At 43.8% G+C, this 26,452-nt stretch overlaps 1 protein-coding gene across 16 annotated transcripts in view; it reads left to right on the forward strand.

The window, feature by feature from the left end:
* DAPK1 (death associated protein kinase 1) overlaps positions 1 to 26,452 on the forward strand; it is a 217,711-nt gene that overhangs the window by 150,177 nt on the left and 41,082 nt on the right. For 5 of the 16 annotated variants that reach the window (XM_081522267.1, XM_081522295.1, XM_081522256.1 and 2 more), the window contains 15 exons: positions 931 to 1,060; positions 1,236 to 1,284; positions 1,371 to 1,397; positions 1,877 to 2,029; positions 2,396 to 2,441; positions 3,922 to 4,011; positions 5,805 to 5,897; positions 8,139 to 8,258; positions 8,720 to 8,818; positions 9,655 to 9,753; positions 11,196 to 11,294; positions 12,180 to 12,377; positions 13,986 to 14,183; positions 18,412 to 18,510; positions 25,139 to 25,216. In XM_081522267.1, the coding sequence (XP_081378393.1) occupies positions 931 to 1,060; positions 1,236 to 1,284; positions 1,371 to 1,397; positions 1,877 to 2,029; positions 2,396 to 2,441; positions 3,922 to 4,011; positions 5,805 to 5,897; positions 8,139 to 8,258; positions 8,720 to 8,818; positions 9,655 to 9,753; positions 11,196 to 11,294; positions 12,180 to 12,377; positions 13,986 to 14,183; positions 18,412 to 18,510; positions 25,139 to 25,216 (1,578 nt within the window). Of the gene's footprint in view, positions 1 to 930; positions 1,061 to 1,235; positions 1,285 to 1,370; positions 1,398 to 1,876; positions 2,030 to 2,395; positions 2,442 to 3,921; positions 4,012 to 5,804; positions 5,898 to 8,138; positions 8,259 to 8,719; positions 8,819 to 9,654; positions 9,754 to 11,195; positions 11,295 to 12,179; positions 12,378 to 13,985; positions 14,184 to 18,411; positions 18,511 to 18,714; positions 19,609 to 24,369; positions 24,603 to 25,138; positions 25,217 to 25,319; positions 25,523 to 26,452 lie in introns of those variants that run through there. The other 11 variants (XM_081522339.1, XM_081522320.1, XM_081522330.1 and 8 more) reach the window with 5 other exon arrangements.

Below are 26,452 nucleotides of genomic sequence, written 5' to 3' on the forward strand. Positions count from 1 at the left end.
TGCTGGGAGCTGGAAATGCAAAAGCATACACACCCACTGAAGCAGCTCTTAGCAGTGGACCTGGGGAGATAGTGGATAAATACCCCAGCTTCCCTGTGCTTCAGTTGGAAAATTCTGAGTGCTACCATTTCTCCCCAAGTCCTCCAAAGAGACTGTGCTCCAGTCACCCCCACCTTGATAAGACACTTCATATCAGCTTCCTTCCTTCTGTTTCCTGTTTTCCCATTAGGCTGCCCAGTGTTCCCTGGGGTCCCCTCCCACTTAAGCCGCTTGCAGCCAAATCCCTTTCCAGATCTGTTCCTGGGAGAACCTAAACCAAGACATTTATTTTTCCTGGTGCTGTCTTGCAACCTCTCTTTTATCCCTACTTTTTGTTGTTTTTTCAGGAGAGAGGAAGAACTATACTGCCATCTTGTCCTCAGCATAACATATGATAGTATTTTTTTTTGATTGTGGAAAGATAAACACAATATAATAGTTACCATTTTAACCATTTTAAAGTATGCAGTTAAGCGGCATTAAGTCTATTCACATAGTTCTGTAGCCATCATCACCATCTATTTCTGGAATTTACTGTTCTTCCAAACTGAAACTATGTATCCGTTAAACACTAAGTCCTCAGCCCTCCTACCCCCAGCTTCTGGCAGCCGTCATTCTACTTTCTGTCTCTATGATTTTGCCTATTCTAGATACTTCATATAAGCAGAATTATACATTTCTCCTTTTGTGATTGACATTTCAGTTAGCATCATGTCTTTAGGGTTCATCCATATTGACGCACATGTCAGAAGTTTACTTTCTTTCTCAGGCTAAATAATATTCCATTGTATGGATAGACCCTGTTTTGTGGACATGATGTTATTTCCACCTTTTGGTTATTGTGAATAACACTGCTATGAACATTGCTGTACTATTTTTCTCTTTTTAAAGCCTGAAAACATAATGCTTTTGGATAGAAATGTTCCCAAGCCTCGGATCAAGATCATTGACTTTGGGTTGGCCCATAAAATTGACTTTGGAAATGAATTCAAAAATATATTTGGGACACCAGAATTTGTTGGTAAGTTTTCTTCATTCCTATGGCCATTCCATTCATTTTTCATAAACATTATGCTGGCAGAATACCCCCTGCTGCAGCATCATTTTCCTGGTATGTGTTTCTGATTTATACATGAAGATTAGGCTCTGTTGGTTCACTTCCTTCCAAAACTAAATGTGCATTCATTTCCCCATAGCTCCTGAGATAGTCAACTATGAACCTCTTGGTCTTGAGGCAGATATGTGGTAAGGAACATGTCCTTAATGTTGTCATTTTTCTGATTTATTTTACTATTCGTCTGATATTGTTTTTCTTCTTGTTTCATGTCTAGGAGTATTGGGGTAATAACCTATATTCTGTAAGTACCCAAATTCACTGTTTGTGTTCTTCCCCTTTTTCTTTGAAACTATGTGTCGTGTTGATCACTTCAGGTTCCGCATGCTTTTTATGTACACAGAGTCATTTTACACCTCCAGAACACATTTAGTTTATACTACTTACACATTTTCTCTTAATTTGAAATGAGTCGTGAGAAATTGCAACATAATCACTGAAAGAAAGCTTGACGGCCCATCACTGCTGAGAAAATGGGAAAGGTTTTTCTTTTATAAACTACTAAATGCTCTTCTAAATTAACTTTTTAAATGTGTCCTTTGCATAAGCTGAAGCTTTTGTGCATGACAATTAAACGCCCTGTAAAATGTAATTGAATTCTGAAGTGACGGCTCAAGCGCCAGGTTAGAGGGTTATTCCTCATTCTCCTAATCAGATATTAGAGGAGCAGCATGATAACACTAGGGAGACTCACTCATGTTCTGTGCCGCACTTTATTAACAGCCTCAGCGGGGCCTCCCCGTTTCTCGGAGACACTAAGCAAGAAACCTTAGCAAACGTATCTGCTGTCAACTACGAATTTGAAGAAGAGTACTTCAGTAATACGAGTGCCCTAGCCAAAGATTTCATAAGAAGACTCCTCGTCAAGGATCCAAAGTGAGTGTCCCTTACTCCTAAAAGTTGCCTAGCCGTGGCCTCAGCTAGACGAGGGTTAGCACCTGTCCTGTGCACGCAGCCATGTGTATTCCCCCCTGGTTGTTTCCACCTGGCAAAAAGAAGCATGCCACATGAAACGCTTCAGAAAATGCAGGCAGGGCCCTTTGTACCTTTCAGTCAGTCCCGGTGGGCACAGTGAAATAATCACACAAAGACTGACGTTGTTTTTGGCTTGCTTCCGTGAAGCAGGCCCCGAACTGCGTTTTCCAGAGCATCTGCTTGGTAGGTCCAGCCGGCATGGAAACAACCTTAGTGTTTGCTTCTATGGTCACCGCATTTTTTTTCTTTCCCCTCCCCCCTGCAAAGGAAGAGAATGACAATTCAAGATAGTTTGCAGCATCCCTGGATCAAGGTGAGTTGCATATTGCAATTGGTTTGGGGATCATAGGGCATCCTGGAATTCATTTGCCCTGGGCTTTCTGGGGAGCTCAACTGGTAAAGAATCCGCCTGCAATGCAGGAGACCGTGGTTCGATTCCTGGGTCGGAAAGTTTCCCCTGGAGAAGGGATAGGCTACCCACTCCAGTATTCTTGGGTTTCCCTGGTGGCTCAGATGGTAAAGAATCCACCGGCAATGTGGGAGACCTGGGTTTGATCCCTGGGTTGGGAAGATTTCCTGGAGGAGGGCATGGCAACCCACTCCAGTATTCTTCCTGGAGAATCCCCATGGACAGAGGAGCCTGGTAGACCACAGTCCATGGGGTCGCAAAGAGTCAGACAAGACTGAGTGACTAAGCACAGCACAGGATATCACATGGCACTGTGGGTTCTAACCACTGCCACGTCTGGAGTATTGTGTTTGCTGTTGATGCCGTATTTTAAGACAGCTGAGAGAATCCTCATGATAACAGAGGTAGAGAGGAGTGAGCTACCACAGGGCAGGATGGTGATGAGAAGCTGAAGGGCAGAGCCACTCAACCACCTTGCATTTGATTATGGGATATTAGCCCAAGCACTATTTTTGTTAAGTTTTTGAATTAAATTCCAGCATTTAAAGAAGATATCAAATCTAGATTCCCAGCTTCTCTTGAAAAATCTGAAGTTCTGCCAACACTGAGACCTCATTCTGTAAGGCTGCCAGAAACTCTACCCTGCTGCCTTTGTGTCAGGCCAGCGGTCACCCCCACCATACGTATACCTACCTGCCTGGAGCCTGTTGGCATTTAGGTTAAAGAACCAAAGTTGCTTTAGCTAGAGCAGAAAGGACTAAGGGTGGGGGAGCATGGCAGTTGCAAACTAAAATCGTGGAACCAGTGAACGGATTGCAATGCACTAACTTGCATTGCAGAAGTAGGTTTGGGGAAGCTGGCAAACTCCGCCTGTGCCAGCTCCCAGCAGTTATCTCGGCTTCCCTGGAAGGCAGTGATACCTCCTTCTCTCAGAGGTAGAACTTCATGGCCTTCTGAAAAATATGCAGTGGAGGAGGGATTTTAATGCTGCGGGATAGAGTGAGTTTGCTAACCTCTGAGGTCTCAAACAGCTCTAAATTACTTGACGATGTTAAGTTTACTTGTCTCATAACATGGCCTCACCATGAATCATCCCATTCCCAGACTCTTTTATGGAGAGTTGTAATTCAGCTTGGTCCAAGCTCAACTTTTCAACTTTCCCCCAAGACCCAGTCTTTATGGATTTTTCTCAAATCTTTAGCCACAAGAGTTAGCCTTCGGAGACTAGGTTCCTAGATCTGCTGTATTATCCCAACTTGTTTTGTTACTTTAGCAAGATGAATAGGTAAGCATCCCAAATAGTGAGAGATATCCAGAAGTTATCATGTAACACATTTCTGTCATTTGAGAGCTCTAAATTGTTTGTCTTGGGTTTTCATTTTAGCCTAAAGATACCCAACAAGCACTTAGTAGAAAAGCATCGGCAGTAAACATGGAAAAATTCAAGAAGTTCGCAGCCCGGAAAAAATGGAAAGTAAGATTGTTTAATTTGAAGGGATTAACTAATTCAATTTCCTATATGGTTCCCTCTGCTGAGGGCACATGTCTTCTGATATCAGCAATGCGAAAGTGCATCCTTTTTTCAAGTTCACATCTGTACCATTACTCTATTTTCAAAGACAAGCAAAAATAGTATTTCAGTCCTATTTAACTCATCTTTTTACATGTAATCTTACATTTTTTTTAATCAAAGCCATTCCCAAGGCACATTTTTAAATCAGTACAATAAAATTATAGTGCAGTTTTTTCTAAATGCAACAAACCACATTTTAAATAGATTTGTTCCTTGTGGTAAGCAGCATGGCATTATGATTATCCCAGAGTTTGTGTAAATGGTTCTCTAAATCCAGCTTTGGTCTGTGAGTGGTGGAGGTGAGGGTAGAGTGGGCCAGGAGCATTCACTACAATCTCTTCTCAGCATGCATGGTTTCTGCAGGGGCTGAGTAGGATGTGGCTCTAAAGAACATGCCATCCAACTTGAACAAATACAAATTCAGGGTTCAGAGGGGAACAGGATGGCTTCCTGTGCACAGGGTCATGTCAAGCCCAGAGGAAGCAGGTACTTGCCATGTCGCCTCATCACTGGCCAAGAGGTATACCTCATTGTCATGCCCATCAGGTTGGGATGCCGTGATAGAGATGAGGAACACAGCAATAGATTACTCAAGACCTGACTCTTAGTTCTCAAAGAAGCCCTGAAAATAAGGCTTAAAATGTAGTGTGAACACCATAACTTTCTTTCTTTTTTTTTTATTTTTATTTTTATTATTTTTTTTATAAATTTATTTATTTTAGTTGGGGGCTAATTACTTTACAATATTGTAATAGTTTTTGCCATACATTGACATGAATCAGCCATGGCTTTACATGTGTTCCCCTTCCTGGACCCCCCACCCACCTCCCTCCCCATCCCATCCCTCTGGATCATCCCATTGCCCCGGCCCTGAGCCCTTGTCTCATGCATCGAACATGGAATGGTGTTCTGTTTCACATATGATAATATACATGTTTCAATGCTATTCTCCCAGAACGTCCCACCCTCACCTTCTCCCTCAGAGTCCATAAAATTGTTCTATGCATCTGTGTCTCTTATTCTGTCTCGCATATAGGGTTATTATTACCATCTTTCAAATTCCATATATATGCATTAGTATACTGTATTATAACAACAATACATAACTTTCTTTCTTTCATTCTCTTTCACACACACACACACACACACACACACACATAGTCTTTACATGTTGCTTCTGCCTTTGAGAGTAAATGCAGAGATGTCTGTCCTATTGGCAAAAAAGTCCCCCACCTGCTCATTTCCAACAATTGTAAGAGTTTTGAGTGTCACATTGTCTGCCATTACCAGCTTGCCTGGGCACCACGGACATGGGGCCCTTGCCTACCATGCTTCTCCAACGGGGCCCTCCACAGGCTTTGTTAGGGTAAGATCACATTCCTCAAAGAGTAGAGAGTGAAATATGGAGAGAGAACAGACGTGTCCACTTCTGTGGTTTGATAATGAAATGTAGAAGGAGAATCTCTTTTTGTTGTCTTGATTTATAAGACCTTTAGAAGTTTCTTTAAGCAAATATAATCCAACCTGCTTCTGGTATTGTCCACCCCTGAAGAGTATGTGCTGTCAGCAGTGAATGCTATCTCAAAAGACTTTGTCATCTGCACTAATTTGAGTACTGTTACATAAGCTCGCTCTCCTCCTTTTTCCCTGCCTTTTGTTCACTCTCCCTCTCTCTCTCTTTTTTTTTAATAAAGCAATCTGTTCGCTTGATATCACTGTGCCAAAGATTATCCAGGTCATTCTTGTCCAGAAGTAACATGAGTGTTGCCAGAAGCGATGATACTCTGGTAAGCAATCCTTTTCCCTGGATAGATTCATCCTTAGCACTGTGTATTTACAATGTTTAAGTTGTTTGACTTGTTCCACAACCCAGAAAACCTGAAATCCTGGAAATGTCAGGCCTGTTCTTCCTCCTCTCAAAGAGGGAGTTGGGATGGCTGATTTGATGTACTCTATACTTTTTGGTCTTTTTCCTCTTTGTTTTGATTGGTTATACCCACTACCTCCAACCTCCACCTTCCCACCCTCCTCCACCCGTCCAACACAGTTTGATAAAAGAGAGGCTGGCCAGTAAAGAGGAAAGAGCATCTAATTTTCATGAACTAAAACGAGAGCCCTCTGTTTCCACTGACCTTGGAGAATATTGAACTGTAATAGTACAAAAGGAACAGACAACCCTTCTTCTGAACATACACACACACACACAGCAGAAAATCAGGGGAAATGCAGTGGGGCTTGATGATATAGTTCATGGTGGATCAGAACCCACTCTCTTTGTTGACATTGTATTGACTTCCAAAGGTCCTTGAGAACAACTGCACAATTTTTTTCTCTCATCCAAACTGAAACTTAATCATAGATTAACTCTTGAGATATAGTGGACACATCAAAATTCAACAAGACTTTATCTGACAGTCAGACAACGGGACTTTGTGAACCCTGGAGGAAAAGGGGACTCCAGAAAAGGCAGGAAGGGTGGTTCTGTGGGAACCTGCTGGCTCATGTAACTGAGTAGTCAGGGCTTCCTGAGTGGAATCTGAGGACTCCAAGGGCAAGGTCACACATCAGCAGACACTAGCTCTTTTTTTTAAGCCCCTGAAGCTAACAGTTTTACTCAAGTTCCAGGTCTAGCCTTATAGAATGAAAAGAGTTAGGAAACACTAAAAAGAAAAAAAAAGTTGGAGAGAAGCAAGTTAGGAGAAGAGAGGAGAGGAAGCGGAAGAAGTCTGGATTGGGAAATTGTCTGAGGGTGACAATGGAACCAAGATAAGATATAAACTATTAATCTAAGGTGATGAGAATGATTAAATCTTATAAATTAAAATCACAGAACAGTCAGTTGGGAGAAAATACATTGCAATGAAAAGTTTAGGGTAAGAGAGGGCCTGGGCTTGTGAAGGAGCTCCAGGTGGAAAGACCCCCTCCGCAGCCCTCGGGTTCTCTCTCTTGCCATCTCGGTGTCCTGTTTCATGAGGTGTTACAGCAACCTGCTTATTCCTCCATTCTCCCCTTTCTCGTCATTCTCACTTTCAGGCAAATGTCTCTTAGTCTTCAACTTGGAAAGGAAAACCAATGGTAATCTTAAACATGTACTCTCTACAAACACTATTACAGCCCTTGTGAAGCTTGTTTGAATTCAGATTTATAAAGAGAAAGCAGTCTCCATACCACCCCCACAGGCAGAGGTTCAGCCGCTGTAGCTATGCTTTTCCAGATCTGAAATTGTAGTCGCTGTACCTCTATAAGTCCAAAACTTTTGTGTGGAATTTTTCTAGCTTATTTTTTGGTTTTAATTTACTATATTTTACAAATATCTTATTACAGATATTTAAGAAAGTATTTTGACAAAGAAGCAAAAATTTAGTAAATTTATTGTTCAATAGTATCTAGTTATTTTCTCTTTATAAATAGAAATGCATCCATTTTACTTTGTTTTATCTGGCCTTTATTTTTACATTTCTCCCCTTTTAGGATCTTTTTTTTTAAAAAAAAAAAAGAAAAGAAAATTATGATCAACTTTCAGAGAATTGTATTATGTTATAGAATACAGGAATTTCTAGTAATCAAAAAATGACAATCCGTAATTGCAAAAATGGCAAAGTAAGTCTTTCTTATTCAAAGACATCATTTCCTTGGTTCAATGGCTTTAGAGTCTGAGTTACACCTGAAATTTTCTACAGTGGTTTCTGGAACTGTATGTTTTGAAAGATTCCTAAGATAAACACAAAGAGTAGTTTGTCATCAATCATTGTCCGAAATCTGAATCTTCAGAGCTGTTTGCTGTCTGGGTTATAATGCAGGTGACATAAAGTCACAGGTAAATAGTAGATGGTGTTAATTCGCAACGTGGAAGGGGGAAAAGGTGACCTCCTGCTTCCCTTCATGACCAGGTAGATTTGGGGATTAAATGGCTTACTTGCCCCCTGAAGGCTCCTTTTAACAAATGAGCCTTAATTTCTCTGATATTGGTAAAAGGAGCAGCACAGCCAGCTGTGTAACCTTTCTCCCTCTTCCATGTCTCTCTCAAGGATGAGGAAGACTCCTTTGTGATGAAAGCTATCATCCATGCCATCAACGATGACAACGTCCCAGGCCTGCAGCACCTCCTGGGCTCCTTGTCCAACTACGACGTTAACCAGCCCAACAAGGTCTGATGCTGTTCTGCCAGAGGGAGTAGGGGTCAGAGGTCATGGTGACTGTGCTCCTCCAAGTCCAAGGTGGAGAGAACCCATCTGCTTCTCCATTCTCCTTTCCTGTGTAAACTCCATACTGTGGGGAAAATCACTTCTGCTTAGAAAGTGAATTGAATTAGAAAGAAGGTCTTTTTGCATTGAGGGCCTTTCTTCACACAAGGCCTTTCTATATGCAGCTAGCATGCACCTCTAACCATGAAATTTTATACGTACTCATCTTGCAAATGAAAATGTCACTTTTGGTTGTGAATCCAAAAGAGGGCAGGCTACTGTGTTCTTCCGTTTCTACTCCTGTCAGGCAGAGCAGGTGTGTGTCTGTGGACACAGGAAGGTGTCTGGGGCAGCGGTGGTAGTTTAGGCTTTTCCTTTCCTATCAAACCTGAAAAATTGTATTTTTTTTTTCTCGCCTTTTCCAGCATGGGACTCCTCCGTTACTTATTGCTGCTGGCTGTGGGAATATTCAAATACTACAGTTGCTCATTAAGAGAGGCTCAAGAATTGACATCCAGGATAAGGTCATAATTCTGTTTTATTGCGAAAGGAATTATTTTTTAAGTATTTCCAAATGTCTCTAGTCATAGAGGTAACAAAGAAAAATACCACATATGCCCAACTTCATTTCTCAGTTTCCTGTAAAGGAAGATGAACTGATTAAGTAGCCTGGTCCCGTCTAACAGGTTAAAAGGGAAAAGGCAAACATTCATCTTCCTCATGGCTCTGTTACTCAGCATCTGCCTTTCTTTGCGTCCTGCCCAGATTGACTCCTTACTGATCACACTGACTCAGCGGTGTTAATTGATGTTACATTTGGAGAAGTTTTCATTATCCAATTAATCTCATCAGAAATGTATTTTCCCGCATGTTTATTAGGGTAACAGAATAAGGAGGATATGCTTTGAGGTGTATACCTCACTGGGGGTGTAGACACAAGTGATGACCAGCTAATTGTCGTTACAATGGATCTGTCATCAGCTTCCATTGACTTCCAACAGCGCATTTAATAGCCTAGAACTGGCCCTTGACAATATAGGGAATTCTAACTGGAAGTTGAAATGAAGGTTTTAGGAAAGAAAAACAACTTTTTATTTTGAGATAATTATATATTTAAAAAAAAAAGATCTACAGAGATAATATAGAAAGCTCACTTACCCTTTCACCCATCTTCCTGGAATGTTCATGTCTTACATAACCTTGGTCCCTTTGTCAAACCAAAAACTCAAATGGGGTTTTATTCCTCTTGGGAGTTGTTCCTTTGGCGTTTGCCATCACATAGGAAAAGAAATATAGCAACTGAGTGATGTGTGTGTTCAGATCCATCTGGGAGCGTGACTCTGCCGTGGTTTTTGTACAGGGTGGATCCAATGCCATTTACTGGGCCTCTCGGCATGGCCACGTAGATACCTTGAAATTTCTCAATGAGAACAAATGCCCTCTGGATGTTAAAGACAAGGTAAGGCCACTTCTCTTCTTAAGGAAAGTGATAAAAGACTGCATTTGAGTGTCAGCATGCCATCTGCATCATGACCCAAAAAATAAGGATTCAGGACCAAAATCTTCCTACAGAAAATTTCATTTAGAAGTTTCCTTTTGCTGGTGACTTGGTCTAACATTAAAACCTGATTTTAGCAGAAATATGCCAAGTGGTTGCCATATTATGTGAGCAGTGAACTATCTTCCCTATAACATGAAAACTCAAACGTTCTGCTAGAAGGACAACCAGGAAGTGACCTGAGTCCTGGTCCTCTTCTCACCTTGCCATGTGCACGTCTCTATTATCCTCTTCCTCTTTGACATAACTGACTCTGCTGACCTTGACCGCTGGTACTAGAAGTGGTAATGAGACAGTGCAAGTAAAGGTAAGGCTTTGGGGGTAAAAATGTTATAAAAATTACTGATTTAGGAAGATACCCTACTTTCACATACCATGTTTCATTCAGTCCACACAGTACTCCTGTGGATTAATTACAGGGCTGGGGCTTGCACTAGGGTTCCTACTTTCTCGTCTGTATGTATTCCACTATGCAACCCCTTTCTGCTTCTAATACTAGTGGACTGATTGGTTATGTTCGGTCAGGGCTGTCACATACAGTTGTATGGATTGCACACTATACCATATCTAAGGGATAAGGGATGACATTCACATTCCATGTCCGGTTACTCAATCATGTTCGACTCTTTGCAACCCCATTGATTATAGCCCATCAGACTCCTCTGTCCATGGAATTTTCCAGGCAAGAATACTGGAATGGGGTTGTCATTTAAAGACATACTTTTATTATAGCAGTTTTCTGTTAGGTGGCAACAAATATCTCATTATGTTTTAGATCAGTTTATTCTGACAGTTTTATGGCAGATATAAGTAAAATATCTTAAGAAGTTGCATCTATTACTAATTCACAGAATATGTTATTGTAGGGGCTAATGGTAACATTTATAAAAATCTCTGAGGATGTAAGAAATTATATTCTAAACACAGACAGTAAAATCAGAAACTTGCTAATAAATAAAACCTTGTGTTTAAGTAACTTAATATTAAAAAAGGAATTCTGTGTTTTGAAAAAAAATCACATAGCTGGAAGCATCAGTATATAAAGATTAGGAATCCATCACAGAAGAGGGAATGGACTCTCACTTGGTAGGGTGGGTAGGGTGGGTGGTATTACACACAAGAGAAGCCAGGTGTGTGAGTTTAACACTAGCGACATGGTGGACACCCCACTGCAGGGTCCCTGGCCCAGTCACCAAAGGGGCATCTGGCCTGAGAGGGGCAGGCACTGCCTCAGGAAAGGACATGGAGCCAGGCATGTGTGGGAGTGGGCCTCCAGTCCTGTGTGTTCTAGTCCCTGGAGATGATTCTCAGGGGCTCTGAATCTTTGGCTGTGTCTTTTGCAGTCTGGAGAGACAGCCCTTCATGTGGCAGCTCGCTACGGCCATGCTGATGTGGTTCAGTTATTGTGCAGCTTTGGCTCGAATCCCAACTTCCAGGACAAGGTGGGTCACGGTAGCTGATGTTCTCACTTCTTCCTACTCTTTGCATGGATGCACAGACAGCCAAATGATAGGCTTGACTATTGTGGAGGTGCATCCAAGTTAGGTTTTCTGCTTAAATTACAGGGGGCAGTTACTCAGACAAAAGCACTGCTATTCATTCATTCATGAATCCTCTGAACAACCCTTCAATTCTCATTTTACAGATGAGGAAACTGAGGCAGAGAGAGGTTCGGGAACTTGCCTAAGATAGCACAGCTCGGTAGTGGTGGAGCTGGTGCTCAAACCCACACAGACTGGTTCCAGAGTCTGTGTTCATACCACTACAGTGAAACAGCCTCTTGTAGACAGATATCTATGTGTCTGATGATGTTGGTCATGAACATGTAGACCTGATGACCATTCCTTTTTGTTGAAGTGTGGTTATCTTGGCCCTTTCTCTGCCAGAGCAATAATCCATGTATGTGACTCATCTTTGTGCTATGTTCGTGACAGGAATCTTGAGACAGGTTTGTTTAGAGGAGTTCTAGCTCAGAGAAATGCTCTCCCTCTGTTAGTAATCGCAAATGAAGTAAACTATTGCACTTTCACAGGAAAGATGCTATACATCCACACACGCAGGGTCTCCATTGTTTAGAAAAGCTGAGCCCCTGGTGCTAGTGGGCTCTGCAAAGTCAATTGTCAGTAAAATGCTGAGAAAGCTGAATTTGAATTAAGGAAAGACATCAGATCCAGCCCATTATGTTAATATTTTGCTCCAATAGCTATAAGCCCTTTCTCTCCACTGCCTTGAGTTTGCTGCCAAATTTGGTTAGGACTCTCACCACGCCTGTACTTTCTCTCATCTTATTGCATTCTCCTCTTCTCTGCGCTTCTCTCCTTGGCCAGGAGGAAGAAACCCCCCTGCACTGTGCTGCCTGGCACGGCTATTACTCTGTGGCCAAAGCCCTTTGTGAAGCCGGCTGCAATGTGAACATTAAGAACAGAGAAGGCGAGACCCCCCTCCTGACAGCCTCCGCCCGGGGCTACCAAGACATCGTGGAGTGTCTGGCTGAGCACGGAGCTGACCTTAATGCATCCGACAAGGTGCTTTGTGGGTGAACATATCCCACTTGCTGAAAAGTCATCTAGTGGGGGCTACAGGGACCACAAGACTTCTCAATTCGTTTACCTAAAATAACCTAGATGCAACAAGTTATAATTATCCTTTCTCTCCGCCAATCTAAAGATTCTGTGATTCTTGATTCTGTTTCATAATTAGTGTTCATTCGTGGGATGCAGCAAAATTTATGAGATGGTCAAATAATTCAAGTCTCTATTTTGTTTTTAGCTTTTTTAGCTTGGGAGCAGGTACAGTGATGATCATGGAACCCAAGACAAATCCTCATTTAGGACTGAAATTGGCAACGCACTATTGATTTGCAGATAGACAAAGAAATAGGTGGTTTATTTACTTCCATCACCTGCTATTTTGTAGAAAGATAATAGACTATTCTTATTTGTTTGATAACAATTCTAGACAAGGTTTCCCTTCTTTAATTAAGCAAATTCAGCATAATCTTTTCTTATTGTGAACTTATACTACAGTGAAACTGACGCTACCATCCATGTTGGTTTTGGCACACTGTGGTTCATTTAGTCACTGCCCTCTGTGGAGTATTCTCTTGGTACAGAGCAGCAGTTCTCAAGTGGGCAGTGACCTTACCCCCAGGTGACATCAGGTAGTGGCTGGAGACGTATTTTTGGGTCATCACAGCCAGGATAGGGCGTCTAGAAGATAAAGACCAGCGGCTCTGTTGAACAGCCTGCAATTCCTAGGACAGGCCCCAAATGTTAACAGGGCTGAGGATGAACAACCCTAGAATAGATGAGTTACAGAAATGCTTCTAAGCTCCCTCTACCCAGCTCCTAAAACTCAGCACATCTCTTCACCAGGGGCTCTACAACAGGGAAAATGAACTCCCAGGCTGGTGTTGTGTGGGTGCAGAGGTTAAATATGTTATATTTGCTTCTCGGGGTTTCCCTGGTGGCTCAGTGGTAAAGAACCTTCCTTCCAATGCAGGTGATGTGGGTTCAATCTCTAGGTCGGGAAGATTCCCTGGAGAAGGGAATGGCAACCCGCTCCAGTATCCCTGGGAAAATTTCCTCCTGGGAAATCCCATGGACAGAGGAGCCTGGCGGGCTATAGTCTATTGGGTCACAAAAGAGTCAGACACAACTTAGTAACTAAGCAACAACAGTTTGCTTCTCATCTATGTGACAGCACATCACCTCGCTTTCTCAGTTTCTTAGAGTATAAAATAAAATAATAAACTCTCTACTTAGGAAGTTAGTAAAGATCACTGAGCAAATGTTTTCCAAATACTTGATAAAACAGGCCACTGGAGAACCAACAATGACTTAAGTCCTATGAATTCAGATACAAGAAGGAGTGTGGTGTCTTCCTACCTGAATGTACTGGCCAAGCCTAGATTAGTTAAACTGATGGTCAGCTCAGCCCATAATTATTCAGTGAGACGTGTGGGGCCTCACCTCAACCCCGCCAGGAGTAAAGTTTGTGGCTTGTATTCCTGCTTCAGGCTTTGCAGTAACAGTCCCATTGCCAGTTAAACCTGACCCAGTGAGGCTAGAAAGGCAACCAGCCAGTCCCACGTGCTCGGTCAAAAGCAGTCACGGCCCTGGTGTTTGTTACAGGATGGACACATTGCTCTACATCTTGCCGTGAGACGGTGTCAGATGGAGGTCATCCAGACTCTCATCAGCCAGGGCTGTTCCGTCGATTTCCAAGACAGGCATGGCAACACCCCCCTCCACGTGGCCTGCAAAGATGGCAATGTGCCGATTGTGGTGGCCCTCTGTGAAGCCAACTGCAATTTGGATCTCTCCAACAAGGTAAAGCTGGAGGGAAGATCCCTGCACAGTCCATCCATGTCTCTGTGTCTACCTGCTTCTGGGTTTGGGCAAGTTTCTCTCTTCACTGTTCAAAGTCAGTATTACTTTTATGGACCTGTTCTTTTTCATAGGGCTCTCCACTTTAAGTGTATTTTGCATATGACTTTTTAATAACGTCCTATAGTTTATTAATTTAATAAATTGTTTAATAATTATTTAATTACTAAATAAATATATAGGAAATTAATAATTTCCTATAGACTATTAATTTAATAATAGTCACAGAAAAATATTATGTTAATATTTCCTGCTGAGACTGCCTTACCATTTATGAGCATCTAGGAAGAGAGAGAAGGAGGAAGGGAAGGGGAGAGAGAGAGTGTGTGTGTGTATGTTCTTTTCCTGGAGAAGAATCAAAGAACATGGTACAAATCGGGGCACTGAGTCTTCAGGAAAACACCTAATGAGTTATGATATGAATGAAATTCCTAGAACCAGATTTCTCCAGTTTCCCCTATTTGGGAGTTTTATGGTCAAAAGTTCATACATCTTTCTTGTGCTAAATAAATTTGGTAAGACGAAGGGGATACTATCGTTTGGTGAATGATAAAGAAGTAAAAATCCCCATATGTTGACTTCTAGAAATTCTAGAAATTAGCTAACACCTTCTCTTTTCCCTGAATGCCATCTAGATTTTCATTACCCATTACCAAGTATGGTAAAACAGTTGGGTAGTCATGTGGTTTCAGCTCTGTAACTGTATGAAAAGCAAGCACTATTCTGTTACCATTATGTTAAAAACAAAGTCCAAGTAGAATTAATTTTGTAATTGCAGGAAATGTTTGTTTATAAGTGGCAGACATGATACCAGCAGAATTTAATATGGTTTGTTTAAGGTAAAAAATAACTAAAATGTCTGGAAAATTATGGTTCTACCAAAAAAAAATATTCCTCTTGCATATTATGTGATTAATTCTAATAGAAATTGAAATAGGTAATCTTCATATTCTGGAAATATGAAAAGGCAATATCCTAAGTCCTAGCCATCAGCTGCTGGTTGCTTTCTTAGTTTATCCTTTTCTAATCTTGCCAAGTCAGTTATGTAAGTGGCTTAAGGAAGAAACTAAATGTAATATAATATTAAGCTGCATCAAGAGCTTGGCTTTCCTTCCAGGAGTCTTTAAATGAATAAAAAGCAGCTTTAGGGACCTCGTGGCACTCATTTGGATGCCTTTGACTTGGCCATTGTACATGGTGACTTTGTGGGTCTTGCACCTTCAGGAGGGCTGGTGTCAGCTTGTTTTTCTCTTCCATTTTTTTGTTGCTTATTTTAGGAAAGATGATGAGGTCTATAGAGGAACTTAAAAAATGTGAAGAAAAGTAAGAGAAAGGCCTTGTTTCCCCAGAAAGCATATCTGACTTTACATGGACTGACCCTGGTAACCAATTGCGTGGCCATGGCACAGTGACGGCCACGTCGCCCGGCAGACTGTCACTCCTTTCCTTTGCCCTGCCATTTCCTTACCTGGATTCCATTCCCCCAGAGATACACACGGCCATTCAGATCCTACCCCTGTCACCAGTATGTGACAGGAACTTGTCACGATTTCTGACAGTCATTGCAGTGAAACAGGCATTTCTCTATCTGCATTCTTCTCATGTGAAGATTGGGAGACTGGCTATTTAACTTGGCCGCGTCGGGGAACGTGGAAGAAGAGAGGAACTGGACGATGCAGAGAGCATGCCCTTAACCCTTTGTTCCCTTCTGGATTGGTTCTTCTGATCAACAAAGGGAGAAAAAGCATGTTGGCACATGCACAGGTGTACACGCACATACACACACACACACACACACACACACACACACACACAGATGTGTGGACACACCCAGGATCCTGCCCAAGAATTCCGTGCCTGCCAGGTATTGATGAATGAATACCTTTTTCTGACAACACTGTGCCAGGTGCGATGTGAGGGGGCTGGGAGGTGGGCAGCAGGGAATGATTCTTGTCCTCAGGCTGCTTGCAGACAGACACAGGGACATTTCACTATAAGAGCATCTCATGTTATAATCATTACTGTGATAGAGACACTGGTGCTCCAGAAGCATGGGCATCTGGACACTGAAGAAACTGGGAAAAGCTGTTTAGAGGTGATTATTTTAAATGATTGGGATTTGGACAGATGGAGAAGAGGGGGAAAGCATATTTCAAGAAGAGGGAGGCAGCCGGGAAGGGGCATTGAGTCCAGATGGTAAAAGACCTCGAATATAATGCTAAGGAGGTTGAGTTTTGCTCGGTCAAACATTGGAGGCCATCAAAGTGTAAACTCTCCTAGTCTTTTATTCATCATGTGTCTCTTCCTTGACCTTTTTCCCTTCTATAAAACTATGCATCTTGTTACCCAGGACTATCTTCCTTACACAGAAATCCAAACACATCCTCCAAATCTTCCAAACCAACTCCTTACTTTTCACTTTAGCTCTGGGGTATTTGAAAGCTTCATACCTGCTTTCTAAATGACTCTAGGAGTTAACAGTAAACAAAACATAAATATGCACACACACTGCATCATTACTTATCATAGCAAGAGATGGAACCACCTTAAGTGTCCATCCTCAGCAGGCTGGCTAAATAAGTTATGATACATATATATATATATTGAATATTATTCAGGTATCTGAAAGAATGTAATAGATTTCCTTATAGATGTGGAAAAGTATTCACAGTCTATTATCAGGTGAATAAAGCAAGTTGACAGAATTGAAGGTGGAGTATGATTATGTGTTCGCTTTTCAAATTATTTCTCTCCACTTATGAATTCATAGAGAAAAGCCTGGAACGTTTGCATGGGGCTAGCTCTGAGTGGGAGAACTTGGGGGAACGGAAGGAAAGGACTTCATTTTTCTACCATGTATCCTTCTATGTTGTTTGGATATTCTAAATGAGCTAAATGAGTGCATTAACTTCTTAACAAAAACCTACATTTATTTGCACATAAACAGCACAAAACAGAGAGAGCCAAACTTGCTCAGTTCATAATGTCCATTGTGTAAAGTAATTTATTTTTTCCTGGTTTCCCCAGAGCAAAAGAAAAACCTTAAGTTCCAGGAGTTTCCTGGTAACCTAGTGGTTAGAATTCTGGGCTTTCACTGCCATGGCCCAGGTTCAATCCTGGTCAAGAGCTGAGATGCCACAAGCTGTATGGCGCAGCCAAAAAAGAAAAAAAAACTTGTTTAAATACCTTTGTTGTTGTTCAGTTGCTCAGTTTGGTCCAACTGTTTGCGACCCCGTAGACTGCAGCACTCCAGGCTGCTTAAGTTCTGTTTATTAAGTTATTCAACCCAAACAACCTAATATTTCAGGAGCTGTTGGAACAAATGATTCACATAAATTGAAAGAAAGCTATTTTTATTTCGTTCTCGATTGACCACAGTTGTGTACTAATGGAAGGTTTGTGCTTTTTGGGCACATCACAACTCTTTAAACGTTGGACTCAGAGTGGACACCGCCACCCCTATATCCTGTTCTGTGTGAATCTTCACAAGATACCTGCTTCGTATCACAGCCGCTGCCAACCCCGTGCTGTGCATACACGATATCACTGAGAGGAAGGCAGTCCCAGCTAATTTGAGACACTGAACTACCTGGAGCTAGTAGTTTCCCTGGTGTCTGAACCTGCTGGTTCCATCAAAAATTTAAAATACTCCTCAGCACCCCCTTGAATACACTGCAGTGCCCCTAGATGCCTTGGCACACGGTTTGGGAGCCATAGGCAATCAAAAATGTTGGGTATGGCCTTGGCATTTCACCTCATTAGAGCGCCTTCACTTTCTGTCCTTCCATGCCTTCTTCCCTTGCTGTATCTAAATCTGAGCCACAGTGCAAATTTTTCCGGAACTTTGGGGCCTTCAGCCCTGACTCATGCCTCCTTTCTGCCAGCACAGCAGGAGACTTAATTTAGTTATCTTATGATAAGCCTCCCACTCTTTCAGCCTTTGAAGTTTTATTTTAAAGTCACTCTGTTAACTGAGAAACACTTGAAAACATTTTGTTTGGCTTGCCTCCCCGAGGAGATGGCAAGTTTCTGGACAGAGGGGACCTCGCCTCCTGTCTCTTCCTGATGGCTGCCAGATCCTTACACAGTGCTGGCCTCGTGAGATCCCTCCACACACGTCATCCTCAGCAGCAAAGGTGAGGACTCTCCCGGGTCTTTTTGTCTCCTGCAGTATGGACGGACGCCTCTGCACCTTGCCGCCAACAACGGGATTCTGGATGTGGTCCGCTACCTGTGTCTGACAGGTGCCAATGTGGAGGCGCTGACCTCGGTGAGTAGCCCTCTGGCAGGAGAAAATGACTGCAAATGTCTCAGGCCTCGAGGGCACGAGAGGGAAGGTATTGCTTGGCAACTGCACTGCAGAGCAGACAGGCTGCTATTAAGCTCCAGCTCCTCCGCAGGCAGTTATGTAAACATCTGCCCACACAAACCCAGGGTAAGATCTTGCTAATGCCTCATCCTCTTCTTTCCCCAGACCCGAGCTGCCAGAACACCTGCTGTTTCCCACTGGCCTTTTAGTTTCCTGTGTTACACAACAGGCCTTCATGTTTTGTGTTAGCTTGTGTGTTTATCTTTTCTAAATGTGCCCCCTCCACTGTGGGGGACTGGAGGGGCCATGGGCTTTCAGAGAGGGAGGAGCAAGGCCCCTCAGTGTGAGGGGGAACAGGTGACGAGAGCTGTCCTCTCATCTTTGAAAAGTCTGACTTTGCTCTGAGGCCCGTGTGCGTGCAGTCGTGTCCGACTCTTTTGCGACCCTACGGACTGTAGCCCGCCAGGCTCCTCTGTCCACGGGATTCTCCAGGATACTGGAGTGGGTTGCTGTGCCCTTCTCCAGGAGATCTTCCCAACCCCAGGGATCTAACCCACATCTCTTATGTCTCCTGCATTGGCAGGCGGGGTTTTTTTTTACCACTAGCGTCACCTGGGAAGCCACAGCATATTTTAAAATGAGGTTCCTTTAGTTTCCCTGGCTCCTGACACTCCCCATTCCAGACCTGGTACCTCCCTGCAGAAGAAACCCTTTGATCCTCATTTCGAGGATACCAGAGAGGAACAATGTGTCTGCAGATGAGATAAGGTTGCTGTTTCACAGCTGCAGTGAAACATTATCTTTTGAGCTGTTTCTGGCCCAGCAGTGGGTTGAGTCTCCACTGGCTCATGTGGGAGATTCCTAAAACTCACAAGAGCTTTGCTAACATAAATTGTTTCTTTAGAGGAGACCCACTGGAGTTTTAAAACATGGCAGCTAACCTTGGGAAAATCAGGGATCTGAAGCTGGAGAGTCATACAGGGGATGGCAAACTGTGGGCCACAGATCAAATTCAGCCTGCTGCCCGCTTCTGTTAATAAAGTTTTATTGGGACACTGCCATGCCTGTTGTTTACATATTGTCTGCAGCCATCTTCACTCTTCAAGGGGAGACTTGAGCAATTGCAGCAGAGACCCTAAGGCCCTCAGAGCCCCAAATATATGCTCTCAGGCCCTTTACAGAAAATGGTTGCTAACCCCCGGGCTAGGGCATTGCCTTCCTGGCTGCACAAATGTGACGAGCATGTCATTCCCTCCCCACAAGCAGAGGGTCTGTTTTCTGCAGTGTTGAGCCCTGTGCTGGGCTCCTCTGCAGTCCCAGTGATGACCAGTGCTCTACATGGGACTGGACATTCTAAGGGTACTTGCTCAACCATCACAAGCCCACCCACAGCCACCTATGAACCTGATGTGCCATTATCAAACCTTCCCCAACCATGTCTAGGCACTCAGTCCAGTTACTCCACAATAGAGCACTTATATACATTTTTACAAGAAGAAATATTTTTTTTTACAGATGTTGCTTCATAAAAAGTAAACCGTTGACAATGGCTGTGAAGATGCCAGCAGCTGCTCCTGCCAGCCTGGCAGTGTGGGTCAGGGTTTTTGGCCTCTGCTGGGTCCTCAGGCTTCCCCATGACCTCTGTGAAAGTGAAGTGAAAGTTGCTCAGACATATCTGATTCTTTGCGACCCCATGGACTGTAGCCTGGCACACTTCTCTGTCCATGGAATTTTCCAGGCAAGAATACTGGAGTGGGTTGCTGTTCCCTTCTCCAGGGAAGCTTCCTGACCCAGGAAGGAATCGAACCCGAGTCTCCTGCATTGCAGATGGACTCTTTGCCAGCTGAGCTTCCAGGGAAGCCCTGACTTCTGTGAGGCCACAGTTATCTCCCTGTGCCTTCCCCACAGCAGCTGCCCCCCAGCCTTGGGGTTCCCCTCTGGAGGCTCCCAGGTGTACTTCCACTCCCTGCCCACCCCAGCTCTCTGCAGATGCTCCTTCTTGGTCCTGCGAGTCCACTTCCTGGGGGCTCCATTGTTTATTCATTCAGCAGATATTGAGCACACACTGCACACCAGACAGACACAAGGGACACAGTGGGGCCTCGATGGGTGAGCTGCCCCTCCCTTGAGAAACTTCCAGTCTAGTGGGAGAGAGTCAGAACCAAGGGTCAACAGCAAGGGTCACAGTGAATATGCAGCTACAGAGTGGGACCTGAGCCAGTTGGGAGCCAGGGTCCCCAGGAGTTTCCAGAGGTCAAGTGCACTCCTCAGAGAGAGAGGAGAACAGTCTGAGCCCAGGGGAAGGACTATGGGCTGGAGCGCAGAGGGGTGACAGGGCTAGATGTGCATGGCCTCCCCAGCAGGCGCAGTGGAAACCACGCTGGCTCTACGCAGGAAGGGCGTTATCGTGGAGGTGCAATGAGGCAGGCCTAGTCTGGCTCCATAGAAGGACAGCATGCTGCCTGTGTCATTCTAAACTTTCTAATAGCCACATCTGATGAGGAAAAAGACAGGAAGTCAGTATCAGTCAAATACTAAAAGTAATATATAAAGTAATATATTTTGTACATAATATGCCAAATATTATCATTTTGACTTGTAATCATTATTTTTAAATTACTGAGATATGTCCAGTTCTCTGATTTAAGTCTTCAAAATCTGTCTGATTTAAGTTCTCTGATTTAAGTCTTCATCCACAGCACATCTTAGCTGCACATTTCCAGCCCCAGGAGCTGCATGGGGACTGGAAAGTGAAAATGAAAGTGTTAGTCGCTCAGTCGTATCTGACTGTTTGTGACCCCATGGACTGTAGCCCATCAGGCTCCTCTGTCCTTGGAATTTGGCTGCCGCATTATGGACAACACCCTCCAGCCGGTTTTGTCAGCGGGCTTTTCTCCTCTGCCTGACAGCACAGTTCTTCCCGGTCAGCACCACAGCCCTCAACCCTACAGCGCCCCCTAGCTGCTACCTTTCCCCTCCCAGCCTGATCTCAGCCAGGATGGCTGGACAGTCTTCTGACTATCTGTTCTCTTTCCGTGCTTCCCACTTCTCTACCCTCCACAGTCTGTCGTCGAATTCCTGTGACTCAACAGAGGGAGTCACTTTGCTTTTTTGTTGTTGTTAGTTAGTCGTTAAGTCATGTCTGACTCTTTGCGACCCCGTGGACTGTAGAGCCCACCAGGCTCCTTTGTCCTTGGGATTTCCCAGGCAAGAATACTGGAGTGGGTTGCCATTTCCTCCTCCGCGGGATCTTCCTGACACAGGGATCGAATCCATGTGTCCTGCTTGGTGAGCGGATTCTTTACCGCTGAGCCACCTGGGAAGCCCCTCAAAACTTCTTTGCTGTAAAATAAGACAGATTTTCTTTTTAAGAAAGGACATGAACAAAAGAACTTGGTAAATTTGACAAACGCCTTTGTAGCCACATTGAGATCAAGAAACAGAACTTCAGAGGCCACCCCAGAAGCTCCCAGTGGCCTGTCCCAGCCAGAGTGCACCCCAACCCCCCACCCCGAGTGTAAGCCCCACTCTGACTTTGTAATTCTCCAAGCATTTCCTTCCTTGCCTTTCTTTGATGTCTTTCTCACCTACAGCAGTCACATCTAGTTATCTCTTCAGGACATGGTACTTCCCTGACACCCACCCCTGCCTTGGATAAGAAAATCCTACTTGCCCTTCTTCCCCTCCCACCTCTGCTGCCCTCCTCCAGCTCTAGGTCTTTTTGCTGCTCCACCCCGCCTGGCCAGCTGCACTCCCACTCTCTGCCCCCTGCTCCTCTCAGAAGCCGCATGGCTGCAGCTGCACCTGGGAACTCAGACCTGCATCCGGTATCTCCAGCCCTGTTTGACCCCTGAGCAATGGGACGAAGCCTTGCTATTTATGCTGTCTCAGGGCCTTGGCACTTGCTGTTTTGTTGTTGTTGTTATTTGTTTTTGTTTTCCTTTTGCAAAACCTCCTTGGGTATCCAAATGGCTTGCTGTCTCACCTCCTTCAGGTTTTGACTCAAATGTCACCTTCTCACTGATGTCAGCCTCCTAGACCACTGTGTATGACAAGGAAGGCAGAAAGTGCTGGGCTCACCTGTGGGCCAGCTTCAGAGCTGGCACTTTGCTTAGTATGGGACTGGGATGAGGAGATCTAGCTCCTACCCCTTTCCTTCTTGAACAGAAAGCTGGGGAGGGGGACGCTGGGGACACTCTCAGCCCTTTTTTTGTTAATGACTGCTGCTTGCTTTTTCTGCCCATGGTGCTTCATTTATTTGTTTTTCTCTAATCTGCTCAAGAACCTATGCAGTAGAGTGTCATTTCTCATCTCATGGATGAAGAAACCCAGGCTTTAGGAGGCCAAGTGACTGATCACACAGTCTGGGAGGGGCAGAATCTGAATTAAACCTGGGTCCTTCTCACTCTAGAGTTCAGCCTCTTTCCATACACTGGCAAAGAGTTCTTTTGGAAGCTGAACAGTGTCCTTTAGAGCAATACCTTTTGCAAACTGTAAAGTACCATGCAAACATAAAGAAGTATTGGTGGCAGTTTTTCTGTCATTTGAGAGACTTGACAGTGGAGAATAACTTTGCCAGTGAACAAACATCCTGCATCTGTGTGCTATGCAGGTTTAAGGCCTTTGAGAGAAATCTATGGTCACTCACACCAGAAGATAGAAAATTTTAAGATGAGGCTCAGATTTCTTCCAACTAAGGCAACGGTTCCAAAACCTATTGGAACCGTTGCCTTAGTTGGAAGCCATTCTATTGGCTGCACAATAGAATCACCTGGGAGGGTTTAGAATCCTGATGTCCAGGTCACACCTCAGAAAGGTAGAAGCTGAGTATGCGGGTGGGAACCTGGAAGCAGAAGTTCTTAAAAATCCCAATGATTCCAGGGCGCCATGAGGTTTGAGAAGTAAAGCCTGTCCTTATCATGTCAGTAAGGACCTAAACAGTTCGGTATGACCCCCTTGTGTGGATGCGGTGTCTGACAACTTACTCATTCACCCCAAAGCAAACTAGAAGCTTTTGTCTGCCCACTGGGGCCACTGTAGGACTTGACAGCGGGGAGTGGGCAGAGAGAGGTGGGCAACATGAGTGCAGAGCATGCCCCCCAGGAGCACCCACCAGAGCTCCGACCACAGCCTACGACCATACTTCTCAACTGGGCAGTTTCACTGCTCAGGAAACATTTGGCAATGTCCAGAGACACTGGACTTTCCTTGTGGCTCAGATGGTAAAGGGCTTCACTTGTAACTCAGACGGTAAAGAATCCACCTGCAATGTGGGAGACCTGGGTTTGATCCCTGGGTTGGGAAGGTCCACTGGAGGAGAGCACGGCAACCCACTCCAGTATTTTTGCCTGGAGAATCCCCATGGACAGAGGAGCCTGGTGGGCTACAGTCCATGGGGTCTCAAAGAGTCAGACATGACTGAGCGACTACGCACAGCACAGAGACACTGGGTTGGCACAGCTGGTGCAAGGGAAACCTGCTGGTGTCTAATGGTGGAGGCCAGGGTACTGCTTGACATCTCACAGTGTACGGGACAGCCTCCCATGGCAGGGAATCGTCCTGGCCAGAATGTCAGCAGTGCCAAGGCTGAGGTGATGTGATGGTTGGGATTGTGTCCTGGGCTGCGAGACTGGCAGGTATGCTGTCAGTCAGATCCAGGCATCCCCCTGCTTCCTCAGGAATGGTACTTGAACTGGCCCTAGTAAACACTGACAGATGGGTCAAAGGCTGCTTAGTCTTCTCATTTAAGAAATATTGCTTTTATTTCTTTGGAAATTGCTTCTCATCTTTTCTACTTTTCAATTTGTAATGATTCCTAAGCTGCAGCAGAGCAATCCCTCAGTCTCCAATCCCTCCTCTGTGGTGGGCGAACAGCCAGCGTTCCCACCGCCCCGGAGCACCTCTGAGGTTACTACGCTCAACACCCTGAGACTCTGAGGAGGCGCTTGAAAAACGTTAGCCATCATCGTGCATGTTCACAGCCTGGAAACAAATTCGTTCAGTATGAAACTGCAGCCCTGTGAAAATTCTTTCATTAAAAAGCAAACACTGAAGTGCCGTGGACCCTTATTTCCAACCTTTATGTTTCACTGAAGATCTTCAGATCCAAATTGTCTGTAAAACACAGCCTTTTCTTTGAAATGCACAGTAATTACCAGTAACTAGCTTGATATGAGTGCTGAGGTTTGTCCCTGGAAGGATTCTAAGACATTAGCTTCCACTAACTAGAATTTGGCAGCTAATGACAGTCTTTATCGTTGGCCTAATTGGAGGGAGGTTCAGGATGCAGAATAATCTGCCTGCTAATGAGGTGCCCGGTTTGATTAAAGCCTTTGGGCCTGAGATATCTTGCCTTTGGACCTCAAAGCACCAATGCATGGTTTTTTCCTACTTTCATTATCTTCCTTTCCTGGACAATCAGTGAAATAAGGATTCCACAGAAAAGGGAGTAATTCAGGACGGGGTCTTTTGTCCACCTTATTTGCTTCTGATGCCTGTTACACTGTTTCTGTCTCAGAAGATGGTGTTGGTGTGTGGAACACACAGTTCTCTGCAGTGAAGGAAAAAACTAATCATTTCTCTCCAACAGGATGGAAAGACAGCAGAAGATCTTGCGAAATCGGAACAGCACGAACACGTAGCAGGTCTCCTCACAAGACTCCGAAAGGTGAGAAATTGTTTGTGCTCTGAAATGCTCTGTGCTTTTTATGTGAAAAATTCTGTCTTGTCCCTTATAAACACTGAGAGTGAACAATCTGTTGGACACACAGGTGGTACCAAAAGACACCTGTCCTGGGCTGTGGTTTGCTCATCGATTTGCATAAACGTGTCGGCTACCTCTCTGGTTTCTTCTTCTGTGTCAGGACTTGGAAATCACTGGCCTCTTTTTGCGGTCACTGTGCCTGATTTTCCTCTTCTCACCCTGTCTATAATACCTGCCCACTGTGAAGTAAAGGGGAAATGAAAAACCTGACCGTGCTTCTTTCTTTCTTAATGTTTCGAGCTCCAAAATATCACATATGCTCCAGCTTACCAAACAGCATGGCTATAAGGTTTAAGAAGACATGACAAAAATAAATAAATGCAGGTATGCCGTTTTAGCCCACATCACAGCAGTGTGTACTGAGAGACTTCAAAATAGTCACACCCTTTAAGTTAGGGATTCTCTGTCTGTGACTCTATCCTAAAGAAATGAAAGACATGCATTTTTAAAGAAGTTGTATGCACAAAGATGTCCGTTGCAGTGTTATTTATAAAAATTGGCGATAAAAATTGGAAATGTTGGATGACCAACAATAATGTCTGATAAACTGTCATACAGCTATAAAATGGAATGGATTTTGGCCTTTAAAATGTTCTTGAAGAGGTTTTAGTAACAGGAATTTAATGTTTAGGATGTTCCTAGGCTGCAAAGCAGAAGATGAATTATGTGCACATTATAATTCCAACTATTTTTTTAAAAATACATAGAAAGAAAATGTTAACAGTGGTGTCTTTGGGTTTTGCTTTCTTAATTAACAGTCTCTTCTTTAAACATAACTCTGCTTTTTCCAAACTTCCTATAATAATCATGTAATAATTTTTTTAAAAAAGGACAAATGTTATAGAAATTTTTAAAATTACTCAGTTAATTTAAGTGTTCATGAAAAAGTATTATTTAAAATAAGCTCAGGGTATCCTACAAAGATCCTGCCATATAAATTGAGACGTGCCTGGGGGGGGGGAGGGATAAAAATGTCTTAACTTTCACAGCTACTAAAAGTTTGAATTGTCATAGTGGTCCCTTGGTCCTGGTTACAGGGGAAGGGCAAGGGGACACATGCAGAGGTTGGAATGATTTCAGTGCTTGGAGTTGGCCTGGGGAAGATAATGGATTTTCACAGGAGTCTGTGAACTGGTAAAC

This window comes from Giraffa tippelskirchi, chromosome 1, assembly GCF_054371585.1.
Source record: "Giraffa tippelskirchi isolate mGirTip1 chromosome 1, T2T-mGirTip1v1.2.pri, whole genome shotgun sequence".
In the NCBI taxonomy this organism is placed as follows: domain Eukaryota; kingdom Metazoa; phylum Chordata; class Mammalia; order Artiodactyla; family Giraffidae; genus Giraffa; species Giraffa tippelskirchi.